The 23,888-nt window shown below is 43.9% G+C and overlaps 1 protein-coding gene and 1 long non-coding RNA gene across 2 annotated transcripts in view; one reads left to right on the top strand and one right to left on the bottom strand.

The window, feature by feature from the left end:
- The first annotated feature begins 1,383 nt into the window (after window positions 1-1,383).
- Window positions 1,384-23,888, top strand: part of eps8a (EGFR pathway substrate 8a, signaling adaptor) — a 41,758-nt gene continuing 19,253 nt past the window's right edge. The window contains 3 exon segments of the mRNA XM_025899498.1: window positions 1,384-3,747; window positions 19,662-19,749; window positions 22,999-23,066. Coding sequence (XP_025755283.1) covers window positions 19,685-19,749; window positions 22,999-23,066 — 133 coding nt within the window. The 5' untranslated portion in view covers window positions 1,384-3,747; window positions 19,662-19,684.
- Window positions 21,500-21,879, bottom strand: LOC112842629 (uncharacterized). Its single transcript, XR_003214490.1, has 2 exons — window positions 21,849-21,879; window positions 21,500-21,752 (listed from the first exon to the last, which is right to left on the bottom strand). It is a non-coding gene; the product is annotated as an uncharacterized LOC112842629 (long non-coding RNA).

Below are 23,888 nucleotides of genomic sequence, written 5' to 3'. Positions count from 1 at the left end.
TGTCTGCTTCATCTTTAAAGTTCAAATCTCACACTGTATGGAAGACCAACGCTGCCAAAACATACAAAATACATGCTCTGACGTGTCATTAAAGTGGCCGTGAAACTACACATACAAAGGCTAATTTACACCTCTGAGCCCTGCTCTCAGACACTGACATAGATCTAACTCTGAGTGGTTTATTTTTAGAAATAAATGCTTGAAGTTTTAAAAACATGTTTAGCACGATTTTCTGTCAGTACAGAACATGACATTTTTTCCCCCATATTCATTTTCCTTTGGATTTATTGAACATAAAAATAAAGTGAACAAATTATTGATTATAAAATAATCAACTAATTTCACCTTATAGAATAAAATGAATTGAGTGTAAAAAAGAAATTTCTGTAATTGTTTTATTTTCATTTTTCTCATTTATCAATAAATGAGAAAAATGAATAAATCTAATGTAAACAGTTTGAAATATTAACAAAAGTTTATACTATCAAAAATGATACATTCATTAAACAGATACTCCTGTTTTATCTCCTTTATTTCCTATTTCCTGTATGGAAGTCTGAAATGTACAAAACATAAAAGAAAAAGTATAAATAAATCAGAATATGTGATTCAGTTTTTTTCATGCAGTTAATTTCTCTGTATGAAACGTTGCTTCATCATTCTCGTACTGTAAGTCAGGTTTAATGTAGTTTTTGTATTTTACATGTAAATATTTTCCTCCTGCAGATTTGTAAGTAAACAACATCGATGATGCTGTTTTATTCCAGAGGAGTTTAAAGATTTAAAGCGACAGGTAATGTCGCTAATGGACCAATCAGCAGGCTCCGCTCAATGACCGCTCGTCTGGATGCTGAGGCTGTGGTGACGCACGCTTCAGTAACAAACAAGAAACTGTGTTTAAAGGTTACCCTCCACTGAAGCTTTCACCAGCAGGGGTCAGCATTGGCTGTATTACCTGCATGTCCTCAGCAGGCTTCCCTGTTTCCAGCCAGCCAGGGACAGGCTGTTAATGACTCACCTAGGGTAAATGAAGGCCACACTGACTCGTTTAAACAGGATTCAGATGTGCACTGTGATTGGTCCAAACCTGACCACAGTCTTCAGGGTCAGCTATTTATGAAGCTCCAAGAATGGGGTGCGTTCCAAGTATCTGGATGATGGCCATAATCTGAGCTGTTCCAGTTCTCCAAAACACTAAGGAAAGGAGCGTCAGTGCTTCCTTTAATGCTTCCTTTAATGCTTCCCTTAGCAGAGGAAACACTGGACCATCCTTTATGAAAGGGGAGGAGAAAACGCCACCCTATAATTCATAGTTACGGACAATCTCACCCTTTATGACAACAACGACAATACAGAGCAGAAATGAGCATGTAAATGTTCAACATAACTTTATTTTCCATTTCACCCATAACCTTCTGATATATTCAGTTTTTATCAGCAGCTGTTAAAATTACGTTACATTTAAACGCCACACTAGTGGAAGAAAAACTACTTTCTGTTGACCTGCTGCTGTGTGCAGAACGCTGTATGAGCTCAACGTTATGATCTATAACAACTGATCAGAGTGTGTTTAAGGTTCTGTGTGGTTACTGTTCAACCCATCAGTGGAGAAAAGGAATTATACACAACAGGTAAACATAAGAAAATAAGACAGGTTTTATACGGACTACTGGACAGATGCCTCTGAACATTCAGCTTGAAGTTTTAGTACAGAGACAAAGTTTTAACAGCAGTGAGCCATTTCCTCTGATAACACCTCCCTCATGAAAATGAGCCGTCTTTTAGCAGCGATCACAACCACAGCAGGCACAAGGCAGGATTTTTCAGATTTTGTGCAGCTTGCAATTGTGTGTCACAGACTTTTAATTCACATTTGTCATATTTGTGTGACTCATTAAGATATTCTCCTCCTGAAGGTGAAACACGTGTGCATAAGGCCAGCCGCAGTCACAAACTCTGAGTCTGTTCACAAAAGGTTTCACAGAAATTCCAGTCACGTGACTTGGGGTTTTCAGTGTCATCACCATGACAATTCACTGATTTTTTTTTTTATTATTTTCATTAGATTATTTCATCATTCACAGCTCTTCTCCCTGAGGATTCTGGGTAACAAACTGATCTCTGGGTTCAGTCCATGTGGAAGAGTCCTGACTGTACTCTGATACTTTTACCTGTAACTGAGTACTAGTACCATGGTGTTGTTTTACTGCAGGCAGAGGTTCTGCCTCCTCTGTTGCTGAGTGTGTCCTGTCCCAGCAGGGGGGGCCCTCACTGCCTTATCATACAGAGCGTTTTCTTTCCTGAATGTGGGCTGGAAGGCTGCTTCAGGTGACCTGATCAGCACTGTTCAATAAATTGAAGATTACTGGTTTATTGAGACATTTATAGATCAAAAATCAATATTTCCCTCATTTTGGAATATTTTCAAGCATATTTATGGCTTTCAGTGGTGAGCACTGAACTGGTTCACTGATAATATTCAATCCATATTAATGTAAATATCTATCCATTCTCCTCTGCTTATCAACTTGGTAGGATCGCGGGTGGGGGGTTAGTTGGCACTGTGTTGCAAAGCCAACACAGAGACAGACAACCATTGGCATTCAACAGAACTTATTCCAGCTAATTTTAGACTTGAGTGTCAAGAACAAAAACACATTTTCCTTTGATAAACAGGTTAATTATGTTTTTACATTGTGTCATAGTTAGGGCTTACAGATACTAACAGAAGCTAATGGAGGTTAGTAGCAGCTAATAAATAATAGCAGTTAACAGTAGCTAAAATTAACTAAGGGGTAACTAACATACTCCAGCAGCGGAACAAACAGCAGTGTTATGGCAGAAAAGTTCAGCATATCCTCAGCAGCTCACCTCAGTATAGTTTTTATCAGTGGGAACTGAGCTTAACTGAGTCATCGACTCATGTCTGAGTCCTTTCATGAAGTTTTGCAGCCTCCTGCAGAGTAAACAGATGCACACTGCCCGCCTTTACAAGAGGGAAAACTGACCCGGATCTGGACCTGCAACTTTGCAGATGAACAGTAGCCCACATTTTTGAGGTGAACCCAAAATATCTAATTGACACATTTCCGGTTTTTATTTCTGATTTATTGCTAAGTATTGATATTATTCAAATGTGTTAATAATGTATTTTTTAAACAGTAGTATAAATATGCCAGTTGTTATGAGGTAAAATCTAGATTTGGTGTTTTTGATCTCTCCTACAGCAGCCACCGCAGCTAGAATTATGCTCTTGATTTGGGAGGGGTAAGAAAACAAAACTCATCTGATTCCAGCTACTGACATCTGTTAGTGAAAAATTTACACACTGTAACTTCAATAAAAAAAATATTCATAATAAAATGTTTCTAGTTATTTTTGTTTTTTGTTTCTCTGTATTACCATTATCATAACTATTTCATTAGTTCATATTATTCTGTGCTAGAATCTTCTATCCCTGGTTAACAGGCTAATCGCTGCAGATTTATTGGCGTGAAGGGGGCGTGGTCAAGCAGGCAGACTGTCCTGTCAGTCCTCACTCAGGGCACACTCCGCCCTCTACTGCAGTCCGCTGCTTTAAAGCTGATCCAGAGTCAGCCGCAGGTTAATCTCCGCTGGAAGCTCCCGAACAGGAGTTCAGTTATTCAGACACAGAGTCTAGGCAGGAGCCGGTGAAGCGCCCGGAGCTCTCAGCGTGGACTGTGCCATGTTTCTATGACCTCGGGATTTTTGAAGCCGCACCTGCAGGTGAGTCTCCTGATCCGCCGCGGGGGGCGCGTTGAGGTCCGGGTTACTCCGGCGGCTCTGAGCCGTGGGTGGTGGTCTGCGAGCGGCTTCGAGCCTCTAACCTCAGTGGAACTGCGGACCAGAGCAGCTCGAGCTACCCTCTGTTCTGTGGCAGCAGCCCTGCGGTCACGGGCTCCCACACCAGATTCCGCCGGAAAAAATCACACACAGTGAAGCTGTGCGCACACACACCTGAGTCCTCTTTACCTGAAGCTCCAGTGTCTCGGCCTCAATTCGGCTTCACTCACAAACACAGACAGGGCTCAAGTGAGTGTAAATTAAACTTTTATGGCCGCTCACTCTGTTGCTGCTGGTGTGTCTCAAAGAGACTTAGTGAATGGGTGACTGGAGCTAAAGACCAACTTTAATGCCAGTTTATTCCGGATAGAGGGGCTAGGAGCGGGCAGTGTGTGCGCCGGGATGCCTGGAAGCTTCCATTTCAGCTCCCAGCTTCTCATTTACAGCCCACGCCTTCATTTGTTCTGGCTGGAGTCCAGTTCTTCTTAAATCAACAGAATTTTAAATGGAGTTTGGCACGCTGTGTGTTCATGAGAGAAAATGAAGGTGAAGGGCAGCTCCTCCCTGCGCCCGGGTGCTCGCTCTCTCCGGAATAAAAACACCTGCCTGCATGTGATGGCGGATCCGAGCAGTCAGCGGGCAGGTGTGTGAGGCGGCCCAGGCAGCAGGCGACCCTCCCCGGCTATATGCGCAGGGCTGCCCGGTGCTCTAATTCTTCGGCAACGGCCTGGAAGCTCTCTGCTCCTCTCGGTGGTACCGTCTAACACCTGGATTCATGTGGAGCACTGAGCCTCGTGCCATCACTGCAGAGAGCAGAGCAGCTCTCAGGTGACCTGACCGGGTCGCAGTCACGTGATGTTTATCAGAAAGTTCCTCCCCCCCCCCCACACACAGAGTATAATGAGCCTCTCTGAGGTCACGTTTAGGTCACTGTTACTTCACTGAGGTAGTTCTCACAGGAGGTGTGATCAGACCTGCTTCAGTTGTGTGTGAGTCTTTACTGCTGGAGAATGGGGTTGTTTTTCCTGCAGGTCAAAGGTCAGCGGGCTCTGAAACTGAACAGTTGGAGGACCTTTGAGCTGGTTGTGTAATCGAGTGTTTGTATGTGGGCTTCCTGTCAGGCTGCTGCAGGCCACAGCTGGTCCTGGATCTGTGCTCTTCATGGGAACCATCGTCAGCCTGCCATCCTCCTGAGAGACTTGCAGGATATTTCGGGATGTTTCCACGCCTGTGGTGCTCCACTCCACCTCTGATTGTGTTCAGCTTGGTGGTTGGAGGGATGTGTCCATGGTGAGCAGGTCTTAACTGTGCTGTACTGTGCACCATAACGGACTCCAGGCTCAGCGGACGTGTTGTCATGAGGGTCTGTGTGTGATGTTAACAGCAGGTACAAACGGAGTGAAACACACATTATGATGATATCACTTTTAAACTTTTCCCATAAACTCTGAGATCAAAGTGAAAAACTTCTGTCCCATCTTCTGGGCGTCTCCCTGGAGCTCTCCCGGTTTGGCTGTGTTGTGGTTGCTGTGACGACAGTGTGATGTAACTGTACCTGCCAGGTGTTGCTACAGGATTATGGCTTTGAAATGGGGAAACTGGGGGCGGTTGGGAGTCGGGTTTCAGACTGAGCCGGCGGTCTGATTTTTAGCAGAACAAAGAGGAGGCAAGGGCGTTGGCGCACCTGTTTCACCTGAGACTCACCTGACACCAGGTGTCACACACTGTCGTAAGGAGCAGAGACAGGAAGTGAAGGAGCTCAGGACCTCCTGAGGGGCTGACTCTTTATTTACTGAAGCACACCACGGCCCCCCTGCCCCATCCTCCACATGGGACTGTTTCTCCCCAGCTGCATGGACCAATCGCAGATGAGAATGGATTTGGAAACAGGAAGTTGAATCTGAAAGTTGAGACTTTGACCTAGAGCTGGGCGATAGAACGATAACGATATGTATTGCGAGATAACTTTTTCTCGATAGAAAAAATTAACTATTGCGATAGGCCTCATCTCTCTTGTCCTCTTAAAAGAAAAAAAAAAAAACCAGCCAATCCAAATTAAGTTGCGCAGAGTCGAACCAATCACAGCCGCAGCGTCACGTCACATGACTTGTTACGTACAGCACAAGTGCCAAGGCGCACATGTGTATTTGTTTGGGAAGCAGCCAGCCGGGCTGCCCAGGTAATGGAGGAAATGAGTGTGCCGACTAGAGAAAAATCAACCGAGAGCGTGAGCGAAGGTTACCGAAGAAAAAAAACAGATGATGGTTCCAATGCCGGAGAGATTGTCGAACGGAATGGCCATAGAAGTTCCGTAGTGTGAAGGTATTTCGGCTATTTCAAGTCTGACAAAAAACAGAGTAGCGCACTGTAAATTGTGCCGAAAGCAAGTCTGGAAATACAATAAAGCGGTGCATGCTCCATCTCTGACTGAAAGTGCTAATTCGTCATTCGGCTTTTGTCAGACTAAAGTAACTGTTAAAACTGTTTGAAAAGCTAAGCTATACAACAAGGAGAGATTGAGAATTTCCTTTTAGTTCTCAGTTTATTTGATATTGACAAAAGTTAGTCAATTTTGTCTGTTCTTCTGTAAAACAAACTAAGATTTATTTTTAGAATTAAAATGTTGTTTCTAAGTGGAATTGACAATTTAGTGGTCTGTTTTTGTTTTTTCTGTTTTGAAACTTAAACACTTTAGCGGCTGCCTTTTGTGTAGTTTGCAATATTTGCCTTTATTTATCTGAAACTGAAGTCTCATGTTCTTTAAGTATATCTACCCTGTTGAACTTATTATGGAAAATAAATATTTAAATCAAAACAAGCTGCTCATTATTTCACATTTTACTTGTGAGTAACGGCACATTTAAATTTTACAAATATACTTATTTGGCTTATATCGTGATATATATCGTTATCGCCTGAAATGAAAAAAACATCGTGATATGAAAAAAGCTTATATTGCCCAGCTCTACTTTGACCTGTTGGGGGCGCTGCGATGCACAAAGCTCGGTGAGAAGAATCCGAGGCCATTTGCTGTGCTCTGCCCGAGGATCCAACAACAGAAGAAGAAAACAACAACACGCTGAGGTGTGTTAGGTACCTGATCAGAGTCGGTGATGTCATCAGGCATTAAAGTCCCGCCTGGAGACTGGTGTTTGGTTTCTATGGCACTACTGAATCGTCGATTAGGAGTCGTGGGGACATGTTTAGTTTATGAAGTGATGAAATGCCAGATCAATAAATCCCAGGTTCTTCTTCTTCTCTGCTGATCAAACTTCTGATCTGGTCCAGATGACCTGTGACCAATACCTGATCAATAACTGAAGATCTGTCTGCACTCTGAGCTTCAGGAGAAGCTTTGAGTCTGAATCAGAGGCTCTGTTGATCAGCTGCTAAAGATCAATAAGTAATCGTGACACTGAAGTGTGATGTCATCAGGCAGCAGCTGTGTAAAACAAATAAAATTTATTTATAAAGCGGGTCAGCGCCACAGATGAATCGGGACACATTATTGCTATGGTTAGATTAAACTTTATTGATCTCCATTGGGTGCGGTGGGCGTGGCCTGCTGATAAGACACGTTTCCCTCACAGTGAGTCATTTATTCTAAAAGGAAACAAAAATAAACCCCAAGTTTGAATTCTGGGTGGGTCTAAAATCTGATAAATGATTACTGATCAAAGATTAAATCGCTGTTTAGTCACCGTGTAGGTCGCGAGGAGCACGGCCTTGAAACAGGAGAAAGAAGACATCAGTGACTTGCTTAGTCTGAGCTGTTCTGAGTCTTTGGTTCCAGTGTGGTATCATAGCTTAGCTTCTTCCTGCAACCGCTTACAACCATCTGCAGACCGCACGTTTCCTTAGTGACCGGTTTTGATAACAGTATTGGGTGTTGCATGACTCTTCTGCACAGAGTAAACTGAGAGTTGTTTAAGTCTCCTCCTCCAAATGGCCTCTTCAACTGACTGATGGATAATCAATCAGTTGTGAGCAGTTTTAAGCCCACTCGGTGTTTCCACTGCCACCTGTCAAGTGGGAGCCCCGCCCCTTCCCTCTCCCCCACCTGTCCGTCATTAGTGATTAGTCAGGCTTAAAGCGGAGGATCCTGGACGCCAACTCACTGCTGCAGCGAATCCCGGCGCGCTGCACCGAGCCCTGGATCCTCGCTAATCCTCCACATTATGCTTGGAGTCAGAGCAGCTTTATTCGAGCCGTCTGCGGCATCGACCTCACACTCCGCTCACCTGTGGACGACTTAGACAGGTAGGTGCTCACTTTGTTTGTTACCGAGGCTTTGTGGTCTGAGAGGACGCCGTCTGTGGGTTTGTCTGCTGCAAGGATGCTACGGTTCAATTTCTGGATTCAGAATAATCCGCTCTCCAAGTTCTAGATCCTCCCTTTCAAAGCTGCTTCCTGTGATTCGCTGTCATTCACAAACTGGTGGTCTCAGGTCACAACAAGCTGAGTTTATCATGAATCACAGCATCTGCAGCCAGATGTTTTGATTTCCGAGGAGATCTTTGTTAAACCCAAACCTCAGTCAGACAAGTGACTGACACTCCCTCCAATGGAAGCAAAGAGAACTGCTGATGTGAGTGGGCGGGGTTTATCCTAACCTGAACAGAATTTACGACCAAAAAACGGAGACTGAATGTCTGTGAATGATCCACGTGGCACAAAACATTGCATCTGAGCTCCTGAGGAGACAACAGGAAGTTGCTTTTATGCTGCGATTTTGGAGCCGCTGCAGTTGTCACTCTGAGGCTGCAGTTTGGTGGTTTGAGCCGGTTCAGCTCACGGCGCCAAAGGTTTCCTGTCTGTCCTCAGGGTTTAAATCATTGTGTTGGTGCGAAACAGAGCAGCTTTGTTGGTATGTGGAGGTCAGAGGTGTGCTTCATGTGTGTGAGAGAGAATCTGGTTTCTTCATAATAATAATAATAATAATAATAATAATAATAATAATAATAATAATAATAATAATAATAATAATAATTGATGATGATGATAAAAAAAAAAACAACTTATAAAGCACACTAAAAAAACCAAGGGTATACCAAGGTGCTTGACAAAATAAGATAGAAAAAAGGAGATGGGAGAGGGAAAAGGGAAAGGACCTGGCACTTATCAATTATAAAAATCATGACAATCATGATGCTTAAAAGTAGTTAACAAAGCATAACTGTTAAAAAAGTATCAACGCACACCAAATATTAGCTAGGTGGAAAAGCAAGATTAAATAAATGGTCTTTAGCCATGATTTAAACAATGGCATAGAGTCAGATGCCCGGATAGCAACAGGAAGATTGTTTCATAAGACTACAGCTACAGCAAACGCATGGTCGCCCCGAGATTTCAGCAACGAGGTTGCTCCAGAAGAAGTTGGGTAGCAGATCTAAGTGCTCTGACACGAGTGTGTAACCTAAGAAGATAAGATAAGATAAGATGACCTTTATTAGTCCCACAGGTGGGAAATTTGTTTTGTTACAGCAAAAGTGCAAAGTTATGTAGCAGAAATTAGAAAACACTGGAATGCAATAAAATACAATAAAATAAAATAAAATACTATATACAATAGAATAAAATAGAATAGAATAATATATACAATAGAATAAAATAGAAATACAAATACTATATACAACTGAGTAGGAAAATACAAAAACACAACTTCGTCAGAAGAAGAATTGCACGTATAGCAGTCTTATTGCACATGTGTGGGTTTGTGTGTTTGATCAGCTGCAAAAGTCTTTATTGTAGAGTCTGACAGCAGTGGGGAGGAAAGACCTGCGAAATCTCTCCGTCCCACACCGTGGGTGCCGCAGTCTCCCACTGAAGGAGCTGCTCAGTGCTGTCACAGTCTCATGCATGGGGTGGGAGATGTTGTCCAACAGGGATGACAGCTTAGCCACCATTCTCCTGTCACTCACCACCTCCACTGGGTCCAGAGGGCATCCTAGAACAGAGCTGGCCCTTCGAATCAGCCTGTTCAGTCTCTTCCTGTCCCCAGCAGAGATGCTGCCCCCCCAGCAGACCACACCATAAAAGATGGCTGAGGCCACCACAGAGTCATAGAAGGTCTTCAGGAGTGGGCCCTCCACTCCAAACGACCTGAGTCTCCGAAGCAGGTACAGCCTGCTCTGCCCTTTCCTGTAGAGGGCGTCTGAGTTATGAGTCCAGTCCAGTTTGTTGTTCAGATGAACACCAAGGTACCTGTAGCTGTCCACAGCCTCGATGTCCATACCTTGGATGTTCAGTGGTTGCAGTGGAGGATGCTTGTGCCTGCGGAAGTCTACCACCAGCTCCTTGGTTTTACTGGCGTTGATCTGGAGGTAGTTCAGCTGGCACCAGTCCACAAAGTCTTGAGTCAGTCCTCTGTACTCCTTGTCGTCCCCATCAGTGATGAGGCCGACTATTGCAGAGTCATCAGAGAACTTCTGCAGGAAGCACTGGGTGGAGTTGTGGGAGAAGTCTGCAGTGTAGATGGTGAAGAGGAACGGAGCCAGAACCGTTCCCTGTGGGGCCCCCGTACTGCAGACGACCCTGTCCGACACACAGCCCTGAGTCCTCACATACTGTGGTCGGTCGGTGAGGTAGTCCAAAATCCAGGTAGTGAGGTGATGGTCCACTCCAGAGTTCTCCAGCTTGTCCTTCAGAACCGAGGGAAGAATGGTGTTGAAGGCACTGGAGAAATCAAAGAACATGATTCTCACAGTGCTCCCAGCGGTCTCCAGGTGAGCAAGGGAACGATGTAGGAGGTGAATGATGGCATCATCCGCTCCAATGCCAGGCTGGTAGGCAAACTGAAGTGGGTCCAGTGATGAGCTCACAAGGCGCCGAAGCTGAGCCAGGACCAGCCGCTCCAGGGTCTTCATCAGGTGGGACGTCAGAGCCACCGGCCTGTAGCTGTTGAGGTCCTTGGGGCGTGAAGTCTTTGGCACTGGAACAACACAGGAAGTTTTCCAGAGCTGTGGGACTCTTCCCAGCCTCAGGCTCAGGTTGAAGAGGTGCTCCATCACACCACACAGTTGGTCCGCGCAGGACCTGACCACCCTCGAGCTGATGCCATCTGGACCCGCTGCCTTCTTGGCTTTAATCCTCCTCAGTTCCCTCCGAACCTGGGTGGTTGAGAGAGACAGGCTGGAGCCTTGTGTTGAGTGTGTATTGGATGCTGTTGTTGGGGGTGGGGAGGAGTGAGCAGGGTGAATAGAGGAGGTGTGAAGTGTCTGAGGTGTCAGAGGTGGAACAGCAGCAGTGGGGGTGGGTGAGTCTGCAGCCGATGTTGGAGACTGCCTCATGGCTGAATCAAATCTGTTGAAGAAATGATTCAGTTCATTTGCCCACCTCACATCCCTCCCAGGCAGAGAGTTCTGATGTTTGTGGCCTGAGATGGTTCTGAGGCCTCTCCAGACTTCACCAACATTGTTTTGCTGAAGCTGGTTCTCCATCTTCTGCCTGTAGCTGTCCTTCCCATTCCTTATCAGTCCCCTAAGCTCTCTCTGCACCCTTTTCAACTCCTCTTTGTCTCTGGATTTGAAGGCCCTCCTCTTCTGCTTGAGGACAGCTTTAATTTCTGAAGTAATCCAGGGTTTGTTGTTGGAGAAACACCGTACAGTCCTGGTAGGTACGGTGTTATCCACACAGAAATTAATATAGTCAGTAATGCATGTAGTAAGGCTGTCGATGTCCTCTCCGTGGTCGTCACAGATCACCTCCCACACAGTCGACTCAAAACAATCCTTAAGAGCCTCCTCGCTCTCCTCCGACCATCTCTGCACTGTGCGGGTGGCTGGTGGCTCCCTGCGCACTAAGGGCTCATACACAGGGACAAGGTGCACCAGGTTGTGATCAGATCTGCCTAGGGGAGGGAGAGGTGATGAACTGTATGCCTCTTCAGCATTGGCATACAGTAAGTCCAGTGTTTTATTGTCTCTGGTTGGGCAGGTCACATACTGGGTGAAGGTGGGCAGTGTGGAGTCCAGTGAGGCATGATTGAAGTCCCCTGATATTATGAGAAGGGCTCTCGGAGATTGTGTTTGCAGTCTGCTGACCACAGAGTGGAGAGAGTCACAGGCTGCATCCGCGTTGGCCGAGGGGGGGACATACGCTGTTATCGCGATAACATGCGAGAATTCCCGGGGCAGGTAGTATGGACGCATGCTAACGGCTAACAGCTCAATGTCTCTGCTGCAGAGTTGTTCTTTTACAGTGATGTGCCCAGGGTTACACCATCTGTCATTCACAAACACTGCCAGTCCCCCTCCTTTCCTCTTACCGCTCTCTCTCGTCCTGTCCGCTCGCAGCATCTGGAATCCCGGTAGTGTCACGCTCGTGTCCGGAGTTAGCGGTGTTAGCCACGACTCCGTTAGCATCATGATGCTACATTGCCGGTACTCCCTCTGTGACCAGGTTAGCGACGTTAGCTCATCCATCTTATTGGGCAAAGATCGTACATTTCCAATAATTACAGAAGGAAGAGATGGTCGATAACGTCTCCTTCTCGGGCGACGGCGCTCCTTCCCAGCACGACACCCCCGTCTTTTCTTCCTCAGTTCACTGGGAATGTCGAGTCTGTCCGCCGGCAGTACCGCTGCGGGACGCAGCGCTAACAGCTGATCCCTACTGTAAACAAAGGATCCCTGCTCTGGGTCCCCAGACACGGGTGAAAAAAATAGAAAAAAACTAAGAAAAACAACCAGAACTAGCACAAAACGGTAGAACATGGTTGCAGAGTCTAATTACTAATACGTTAGTTATAAAAATTACTAGAAGAAAAAAGATAAGAAGGAAAGAAACTCAGAATGAGCAGAGCTGCTGTAACAGGCTGCCGCACACGGGGGGCGCCGGAAGTAAGAGGGAAGCTCATTGAGGTAGCTCGGCGCCAAATTATTGATAATTTTGTACGTGAAGAGTAGTATTTTAAATTGAATACGGTACTTAACTGGCAGCCAGTGCAAGCCATCAAGAACAGGAGTGATGGAGGAAAATTTCCTGCTACCTAGGGCTGTGCGATATGACAAAAATCTCATATCCCGATATAAGACATTTATCGTCCTGACAATGATGTAACTCACAAAAATGTAATATTTTCTGTAAATTCTGTGAATCTCGGGCAACTCGACTTGGGTGAAGTTTTTCTAGCTGGGCGTTCTTTACCTGGATTCGAGTGTTTTAACCGATGCATGAAACTATACATTTTTAGACATAAGTTGTAACTGCCACCATTTTCTTTCAAAGTTTTGAGTCTAAGGTTTATTCTTTAGCACCTGATGGCTCTTTTTTTTTTTTTTTTTTTTTTTTCTTCTCATCTGTAAACTCTCTGCATACTCTTTCACGTGATTAAGTTTATTTTGAAAAGTCTCAACAGGATCTTGAGCTTTATTGTGAAAGGTTTACGTGGAAAACAAACAAGCGGACAGCGGAGCCACGCGATGGTTTTACTGTCATTGTTGCTAACGACAACACATAAAAACAGGCGCTTGTCCGTCCATAGTGTGGTTATATTAAATATAAGAGAAAGAGAGAACTTTAAGAAATTAATATAGCCACTACAGTGACCATCAAAACGATGAAAAAATAAACTGTTTACAGCAATATTTTACAACACCACGAAACAAACAATGGCTTAATGGGAAATGATAGACGTTTTTATATCGTCATCCGATATATATCGTTATATCGAACAGAGAAGGGAGGAGGAAAGGCCAATCTAAAGAGAGTTGCAGTAGTCCAACCTGGAAGTCACGAATGCGTGAATAAGTTTTTCCAGGTAATTATGCGGAATATAGCGCTTGGCCTTAGAAATGAGACACAGCTGATGAAAACTACGGCAGACACTTACTTGTCAAATTTAAACAAGCTATCCAGTAATATGCCCAAATTACTGGCATAATCAGAAGGGGAGCTAACAAAGGGCATCAGAGCAGCACACAATTGGTTGCGGGGGATTTTACTATCGAACGCCACGATCTCCGTTTTCTTTTCGTTCAGGACAAGAGAATTACTCTTGAACCAATCTTTAACCTCACGCATGCATTCACGAAAATAATGAAAAGACAGCAAGATCGTCAGTAATTCCAAAGTAAATCTGTATATCATCAGCATAGCAATGAAAGGCAATATTATACTTCTCAAAAATTGCTCCGAGAGAGCAAATATAATGAGAAGAGAATTGAACCTAATACAGATCCTTGAGGCACACCACAGCGTACAGGTACCGAGGAAGACGAGAAGTTGCCCAAATTAACCAAGAATGACCTGTCAGTGAGATAAGATTTAAACCAGTTAAGGGCAGTGCCTCTTATACCCACAGTATGCTTGAGTCTTATTAGAAGAATGTTATGATCCACCATATCAAAAGCCGAGGAAAGGTCCAATAAAACCAGGACCACAGAGCATTCAGAATCAGTGCTTACAAGTAGGTCATTGAGAACTCTAAGCAAGGCCGTTTCAGTGCTGTGGCTTAAAGGCAGACTGAAATTTCTCGGCAATGTTGTTCATGTCTAAATACGCCTGAAGCTGAGAAAGAACTAGTCGCTCCAGGATCTTGCACAGAAACGGAAGCTTAGAGATCGGTCTATAATTCAAGAGATCATAACAATCAAGATTCTTTTTTTGTCTTTTTTCAGAATAGGCTGGACTACGGCATGCTTAAAGGCCAGTGGGACAGATCCAGAGTAGAGAAAAATTCATTAAGAATAGAACGCTCGGTCCAATTACATCAAAGCAGCCCTTAACAATGCATGATGGGAGAATATCAAGCACAGTATTGGTGTTTTTAGTTGATCAACTAGCTGCTTTAGAGTCGAAAGTAACACGTGCTCAAATTGATGAAAAGTTGAATTACACTCAGAGGAAAAGACAGGATAAGAGGCAGACGAAGAGGAAGAGATGAAACCTTATCTAAAAAAAGAATTTGAAAACGCTCACAAAGAGCTTGTGAATATGGTAAAGGCATATCAGAACAGGGATTAACAACAGAATTAAACATTTTAAATAGCATACGGGGGTTGTGACCATTAGCCAGAATGACTTTGGAAAGAAAAGATGCCTTAGCCATTCTAGCAGCAGTTTGAAAATTTGAGCGGCTAGTCTGTAACATATCATAAGAGACCTGAAGTTTATCTTTTTTCTACTTTCTCTCATCACGGCGACAAACACGTCGTAAAGCACGCGTAGTATCGTTAAGCCAGCAATGAGAGTAGGTTCTAGGGCGCTTCATTTTGATGGGAGCAACAGAATCAAGAATAGAAGAACAAAGAGTAATAACATCAGTCCGGGTTTGTGTGCTCAGCTCTCTTCCGCCTCGTTGTTAATGTCACAGAGCCAAAGTCAGACAGACTTCAGTGACCCGGCCGGCGTGCACGCCTCTTTATTCTTTTCCGCTTTTGTCTCAAATATCTGCTGACGAGGTGGATTAACCAATCAGGAGGTCCACGGGGTGTTTCTGTGCTCAGCGGCAGGTGTACTTACAGCTCAGAATTTCTTTGAGATCAGTTCAGTTCTGTGGCTCTGACTGGAGGAATTTTCTGCTGAACCTGTTTGAAGCGCCCTTCATTGTGACCTCTGATGTCAGCAGGTCATGGTTGTGACTGCGGCCGTGCCTGCCACAATCTGTGTCAGTCAATGATGCTTGGTGTGTTTGTAGACGCACTCGTTCACTGAAACTCACTCTCACAGAGACGAGCCGCCCTCCACTCGCTCTCAGGCCTGATGATAAACGGCAATGTGCTCCTCGTTACTCCCTCGCTGTGAGCCGGTGTAACGAGGCCGCCTGTAATGGGCGCCATGACCCTTTGAACAGGAATGAAGACTTCAGCACTTTCAGGATTACTCAGGATTATTTTTAGCCTCCTTCAGTGTGCCGGCCCTCGCGGACCTGCTCTTGAACAAACTGCAGGTGGAAATGTGCCTCCGGCTGTGGGTCTGAAAGCGGGTCAGCTGATGAACATGTGCTGCAGCGTCCAGTGTCGGCGCCACGCGGTCACTGCTGATGAGTATGGATCTTTTCCGGAGGTGATGAAACTGTGAGCAAATTGGCGTCAGTGACCCTGATCACTTGATCACTGATCAAATGTAAAACTTTTTGTTTTACATTTTTATTTAATAAAATGTTTCTTCAACATACAGTTCACTGTCAAATCTGCAACAATCTTTAAAAACGGATTAAAAATAACACTGTAAAATTACAAAATGAAGAAATAAATGAATGAAATGTTTTTAAAAGTACTTGCAAGAAAAAGAAATCTAAATAGACATGATTTAAATAAAATTGGAAATGAGATAAAACACTGCAAATAATTGAAGTTACAAGAAAGTCATAAAAAATGATTTAAAAATAATCAATACACAGAAAAATTCTAACAAATGTAAATACAATAATAAAAAGGAAAAAAGTTCTGAAATAATAAAATGCAAAATGTCAAAATAATTTACAGAAAACAAGCGTGCTAAAAATATAAAACTAGAGAACATGAAAATAAATGTGTCATAAAAGGTTTGAAAGTGAACTTTGAGGCATCAAACTGTTCCTCCTGCTGAAGCTGCAGAACACGCTCGGTATTTGGGTTACAGACCAATCAGAGGACGTTAATCAATGGCTCCTCGCTGTGAAGCCGGTCACATGATTCATGACCAGCATCGGAGATCAGAGGCTTCAGAGACGTTTGGGGAAGCAGTAAACAGTAAAACTGCATAATTTTATTATTTATTATGTTTTATAATACGTCTTAAAAGTCAAAGTTTTTTTTATTTCGTTTGGAAAAATGGGAAATGATTAAATCACAAACCTGACAAAAAAAAATTCTAAATTTTTTTTTTTTTTTTTTTTTTTTTTTTGTTAAAGCTGAAGTTCACTCTTGAAATTTGAAGCTAAAAATATGTGAAGATTTTAAATAACAGGGATTATTTTAATAATTTAGACAATGTCTATAAGAAAATGTCTCCAGGAAATGATGACATCACTACAGCATTGGGTGGGGGGAAAAAAAAAAAAAAACGGGAAAACTGAAAATTGGAGGGGCAGTGGTGATGAAGTTGTGATTGAGCGGATGAGACGTGGCGATGGCTCTCCTGTGTCAGCTGATGGTTTGTGAGGCAGCGGCAGACACCAGAAGGAGTTTCCATGGTAACAGAGCTGTTTCACAAGCAGTTTAATATCTGAGAGATGAGCAGAGCTCATTCACCATCTGCACTGAGAAACCTCAGCGAGGAAACGGGGGGGGGGGAAACTGAGACTCAAACTAAGAGGAGGAGGATGCAGTGTGAGCAGATCACTGGATGGAGGGTGTGTGTTCCTCTCCACCTTCACTTGTATTAGAGTTTGATCCTGACTTTGTTTCAGGGGGAACGCTGTGAGGTGGATGTTTGTAGTCGGAGTAAAGATGGAGGGAAGCCGATGGTGCTGCGGTGACCTTCTGAACCCTGACATTAGAGTGTCATCTCTTTATATGGGTGGAGTCTCACGGTTCTCTGCTTCATGTTGGACCTTTCCAGGTTTAGAGGCCCAGAGGGTGTGGCGGCCCGAGCAGAGTGTTTTTCCAGTGTCTGAGTGTCGGCGTGGAAACACCTCCCAGATCAAACACACAGTTAATGAGTGACCGACAAGGACGTTCTTATCAGCCTGGTGACTCCCCGCTTCATCTCTTTAATGTGTCACTCTCCTCTCCTCCCGCCACTCACCTCAACACATTTATTATTCACAGCTGGAGTTCCTTTGAAAGCCAACCTATCCTCGATTCCATGTTTTTGTGACATCACAGCGTCCTATGTTCATAATGTACTCATAATAAACATGGCATTTTATTTTGTTTGTAGCCTTTTAAGACTGACCAATGGATTGTGGGTAACTGAGGGGGCTTTTAGGTGTGACTCGCAGCGAGAATCAAAGTGAACTTCTTTTTCTTTCCCCTGACACAAGTTTAAATCTGTGTGCTTTTACTTTGAAATCCACTTGGCATTTAAAGGATTAAAAAGTGTGTGAGTCACAGGATCGGTAAGGAGCTTTACCTCTACATGGACACACACACCTAATCCCCACCTTCCTCCTGCTGAGTGAAGGATACCGGGAAACGTTCAGGAAACTTTATTTAAACAATCATGCTGTAAACGCCTCGTTATCGTAAAGCTTGCTGACCTCACAGCGGCGTTGACGTCCCGCCTCAGATAAGTGAGAAAAGAAGAAGTGGCTCTCGCCGTGGTGACTGCATCTCCTCCCAGAGCAAATAGAGATGACAAAACTGAGCCTAACCAGTGTGACCTTTGACCCCCTCAGCTTCCTGTGGTGTCAGGAGGAGGTTGGCAGAAAATAAACTTCATCTCCATCAGAGAGGGGGGCGGGGCTTTGTGGGAGTAATGATGAGGATTTAAAGCCACTGGGGCTGCACAGGTGGGTGGAGGTGCTCAGGTGTAGTCAGGTGACCAAGTTAAAGTCAGGATGACAAATGTTTTGGAATCGCTGTAGAATCAAGCCAGAGGATGATGGTTGAGTAAAACTTATATGATCATTCAAATTTGAAAACACTCAGATGATCCTGCAGTAGTGTCACCGCCCACCAGAGACATCACGGCCTTCAGACGTGAACATCTAGAGCTGATCTGGAGTTTTAAAATATTTTATTACACTTTTTTTTTTTTTTTAATTGTGAGAAAAGACAAAGCGGCACAGTTACCATCCTCACTTTAGATCCTTCCTGAATGTCATTATTCAGTGGCGGTGTTCCTGCGTTTGGATTTTATTGGTTTAGTGGAGAAGCACACGACGGATTATGTGGTTGGTTCTTCTTCATTGGTTTCTGTATCTGCTGTCTTTGTACTTTCTGAAAGCATTGACAGCACCTTGTATATTTGGCTCCTTTAAACTGTGGATTTTGGGGTCGTGATGGCTTCCTGTCATGCTGGAGGCAGGGTCCCGATGAGGTCACAGATCCGGTCTTGGCTCTGGTCTCAGTTGGTTTGGGTTGTAATGCCTGTACCTTGACTCTTCCTCACCTTTGTGTCCTCATGTTTCTGCTGCTGTCACCCGCGGGGGCTCATGATTGGAGGAGCTAACCAGTGTGTTTTGAGGTGGTGTTTTGGTATTTTCACTCTGCTGTTGTTACATCACTTCCTGCTGTGGGCTCATTTCCCCTGATCACGGTCTCACAGGTTTTCCGCCTCTGCAGCACAAACAGTATGGCTGCAGCCTGGTTGCCATGGTTATGAGTCCCAGCTGAATGGCGCTGTGGGAAAAGTAATCACGCGTCGCTGCACTGTACATACTGTGTCATTAACTGCCATAAATCTGCTCGGGGCCCCTTTGTGTGCCACGCCGTTTTAATTTCCCTGCCGCTCCGTGGGGAACGCCCAACGAGCCGTTAATGAGATGAACTCTCTGAGGGCGACTCGCCACTCAGCACTCAGAAACATCCAGATTAAACCCTCGTGTTTCAGCAGCCATCCTGGATGCTCTGGCAGTACTCGCAGCAGCAGCCATGTTGGCTGTCAGGTGGTTGCTCTGTCATCGTAGCGTCCATACCTTACAGGTTGAACCACTGCTGCCTCTGCTGGACGTCAGAGGAACTGCAGCATGGCAGCCTCATTTTCAGCCTTGAGGGGTTATAGAGTTTTAGGGGACCCACAGGCCTCTGAAGAGCTGCTGTTTGGCCTTTTTTGTGCCATTTCCACTAAAGTGATGAGTTTTGACGCCTCAGCATATATCAATAAAATTGTGGTTTAACAGCACCAGTGCATTCCAGCAGTGTCAGGAGGTCTGAGCTTTGTGCAGGTGTTTGGTCACAGTAGATAAAAATGTATTACATTTACCCGGAGCTAGCGTTTGACCCTGCAGTGTGGTCATGTGACTCATGGTGTGTCTGCGTCTCTTCCAGCTGATGCTCCACCGTGAAGCAGCATGAACGGATACGAACCTCCAGCTCTCGCCTCGGGCGTCTTCGGCTCCTACAGCTCGCCCATCAAGTGAGTTTCCCAGCAGCCTTTTCTGCTGTTAGCCATGATAGCCACATTAGCTCACATGGTCACTTTTTGAATGTGAAACACTGTTAATAATGCTTACTCTGATATGAGGCATAACCTGTGCTGTTTCTGTTGTTTATGATCAGTGTTACACTGATTGTTTCTGAAATAAGAGAATCTCTTCAGGTTTTAAAGTTTTATTTTAATGCTGAGCTTTTACTGGACTCTGGTCAATTTTGTCCATCAATTCTTTAAGTAAATAATTGAGGTTAATATTGTATAAAACATTTTATTTTAAACAGTTTAATTTTTGTGTGTGTGTGTGTGTGTGTGTGTGTGTGTATTTTGTGGCTATTTTTAAAATGGTTTAAACAGTTTAGTAATTTTTGAAAGTATTAGTTTTAAATATTCAACAGATTTCAAAATAAGATTACAAAACTACAACATTTTTTAATAATCCCATAAAATACAACCATAAATTTATGTTGTAAATGAACTCTGAGTAAATTTAAGCATAACTGCAGAGAAATTGTAAGAACTGAAATCTTTCATTAGTAAATCTTGTATTATGAATTATTATAAAATTATTATTATTTAAAACAAATACTTTCGTATAGTCTGTGGGAAATCTTAAAAAATATTTAGTCAATTTTAAACGTATTTGAAGTGTGCACGACAATGTTAAGTTTTGTTAATAATTCCAGTTATTACTGAATAGCGCCCATTAAACAGTTTTAATGATTAAGTCTGAACTTTTGTGTGTCAGATGTTTGTAAAATGACAGCTGAAAGCGTCTCTGAGTTTCTGATCCGTGCTGACGCTTCTCGTCTCGCAGCAGCAGAAGTTAAGTATTACTGCAGCTCAGCTTCTCTCCGAGAAAACCTCAGATTAAAAATTAATGAAAACTCAAACCGGACACGCTTCGGGAGCTTTGGTCTCCGTTACGTCTATACCGAGGCATCCACTTCTGTGACGGCATTATTAAGAAATAAACTGAGATGTGGACAGGAAGCAGCTGTTTGACCTCTGGAGTAGCAGAGACCGGATCTCATGGTTTCTGGTTCTGATGCAGGACGGTTCTGTTTTTCCTGGTTCATGTGTTTATTCACGGTCCCCAGTCCTAAACACATCAGCATGTCCCTGTCCACATAAGAGGATAATCTGGGGTAGACCAGCTAATTTCTCTGGCTTGGAGTCGTATATCGAGACTGAAGATTGATCTGAAATCAATGATTATTGATTTATAAAATCAATAATTATTTAAAGAGGATCTCACGTATAACTTCATAAGAATAACTTCCTGTGAGTTCCTGGCACAGATTCAATTGTGTGGCAATTGTCAACGGTGTGTCACATGACCAGCTGTTGTGCTGCGCTTCCTGTAAGGCAGGGGTGTCCAAACTTTTTTCACTGAGGGCCACATACATAAAAATATAGGAGGGGCTGGGCCACTTACTAGAAATTAGGTGTATAACCTTAACTGTAGTGTATTAAAGTTAGAAAAATCATTTGAAAGTGGTCAAATGTGTTATATTGTTGAATATAATTAAAGACAAAACTGCCTTCATCACAGCTTTCCATAAATGGATCTTTATTGATTTATTCAGAAAAAGCTTTGGTAGCTCATTCTCAGAACAGCAGCAGATTTCTTCTTGGACAGAAGATTTACAGCACAGAGAAAAAACAATAAAGGGGAAAATGGGACGGGGACATTTCAAGCTTGTTATTTAAGTTAGCAACACACCTATTAGCGTTCGTTTGAAACGGTTATCAACATTAACAGACTGAACTGGACTTAATAACATGAGTCCATATAATTTTAGTAAATTATTCTGGTGAGTATCAGCTGCGCTGGGTATGTAAATCAGGCCATCCAGCCGCGGTGCTCATCGTACGCCACTCCTGCCAAAAATCCGGACAAATGTCACTTGATCAAGGAGCAGATCTGCATCAGATGAGATCAGCTGACTTTGCGTGTGCGTGCGCTGTGCACAGCGGTGTGTACTCTGTGTGTTAACAAGAAAAAGGCGCATTATTGATATTTGAAGCATGTGTACCTGCACATTAACACACGGGTACTGTGGAATATATTTTTTACTCACCTAAAGCGCTCGTGCTCTCGTCCACTCCCCGCAAAAAAATTAGCAGCTGTGCAGTGTCTGTGGCATCGGTGCTCTCATTGCATGTGATGGAGTAAAAATCAAAAGCACAGCTTTATCAGACAGTTGCAGTTTAATGTTGGCTGACGAGTCTTCAGTGCGTGGCACAACTGTATTTCTGGACATGTTGTTGAAGTCCTGCACTTTTTCCGGGCACATTATTTCGGTGACTTTAACGAGGCAGCGTTTTATGAGGTCTCCATCTGAAAAAGGCTTGCCATGTCTTGCGATGAGTTGGGCGACCTCATAGCTGCTATTGGAGCCTTTTCCTGGACAATTTGAGCACGAAAAAAATACTGTTGCTGACCCTGCAGGAGAGCTAGCATTTGCTTTAATTTCTGCTCTCGCTCAGCACCAGTGTAGGATGCATAGGCCTGATGTTTGGTTTCATAATGACATCGTACTTTATACTCTTTCATAACTGCCACAGTTTCAGTGCAGATCAAACAGACACACTCCCTGCTGAACTCTTCTGAATTCTGCACTCACTTTCTACCTTTTGCTTCTTTGGTTCTGCCATGTTTGGTAACTTGGGGTAAATTTCTTCTGTGATTGTCCTTTTTGGTAGAGCAACTGCCTTGATCAACAGTAGCTCCCCTGGTGTTAAAACTAAGAAGTGCAATACACTCAAGCAAAAGTTGAAGTGCGGGCCATACTCTATTCTATTTATAAAATTACTTGAGGGCCAATTAAAACTGGACCGCGGGCCAGACTTTGGACACCCCTGCTGTAAGGTGTCGGGTTTCGTGCCAGCGTGGCTCTGATGTAGTCTGTAATCGCGCTCATTCATTATAAACGTCTTCGTGCAGTGAATTAAAGTGTGAACGCGTGAAAGTATCGAGTGACACAGGCGGGATGCCGGTCTGAGATTGGCACAGGAGGGGATGCGGGAAGTGACATCATTAAAAAACTGTGTAACAGAAGCCAAACTCAGACACCTCAGAGATGAAGTGAAATAAAACCAAACACTCATGTAATATCCCTGTCGGGTAAAATCACCTGCCGTCCAATCAGAATGTGCTGTTGGTTGCATCATCAGCTGATCTCAGATCTGACCTTTGACCTTCTAACTCTGTTCTGCTTTCTGTCTCAGCGGCCACGATGCTCCATCTCCAGAGCCTCCGACGCACAAAGCCAAGACCAGTGCCAAAGCTCTTTACGGTGAGGACCCCCCACCCCCTCCCGCCCTCCCTCCTCCTCTTGGGAACCGGTGAGGCCGTCCTGGATCATTCTGGACCTCTTTTATAATAAAGCTTGGTTCAGAGATGACATCCGTGATTGGGGTGGTATGATGGGTAGCTGACTGTAAGGTGTCTGCAGGTGTGAATGTTACGTGTGTGAGGAGCTTAGAAATGGTTTAAGGTCATGATGTCAGTGAGGACTAAACAACACGCACAGATTTCTCTGAACACCACAGTCTAGTCTTCATCGCTTCAGATTTCAGGTGCCTTTATTTTTGGAACAAAGTGAGACTTGGACTTGAGTTTGAGACTCCAGGTGAGTCAGGTGAACTGAACCTAAGCAGGTAAAGCAGGTAAAAATCCTCTGTGAATGTTTGTTTGATTTATTGGATTTCAGAGAAATGAGACATTAAACGTGAATGATCCATGACCTCATCACGACCTTGTTATCTGCTTTATCTTCGTTAACAGGATCTGAGGAAATCTATTTTCTTCGTTCATCTGCCAAACACAAAAAGAAAAGTCACAGTGAGACGTGTGTGTGTGTGTGTGTGTGTGTGTGTGTGTGTGTGCTTGTTTTTGTTTGCGTGTGTACCATGTTTACATATTTTTGTGAGGACCAAAACGTGGACTTTTACTATTTTTGTGGGAACCAACAGTCCGTTATTGGGGAAAGTGGCTGACCCCACGGGGTTTGAAGGCATTTTTGAGATTCAAATTGTGGTTTTAGTGTCAGGGTTACAGTTAGGTTATGGTTAGTATTAGGCATTCATTTTTGATGGTTAGGGAAAGCATTATGTCA

This window comes from Oreochromis niloticus, linkage group LG17 (genome assembly GCF_001858045.2).
Source record: "Oreochromis niloticus isolate F11D_XX linkage group LG17, O_niloticus_UMD_NMBU, whole genome shotgun sequence".
Lineage (NCBI taxonomy): Eukaryota > Metazoa > Chordata > Actinopteri > Cichliformes > Cichlidae > Oreochromis > Oreochromis niloticus.
This window is presented reverse-complemented; position numbering and strand designations above follow the sequence as displayed.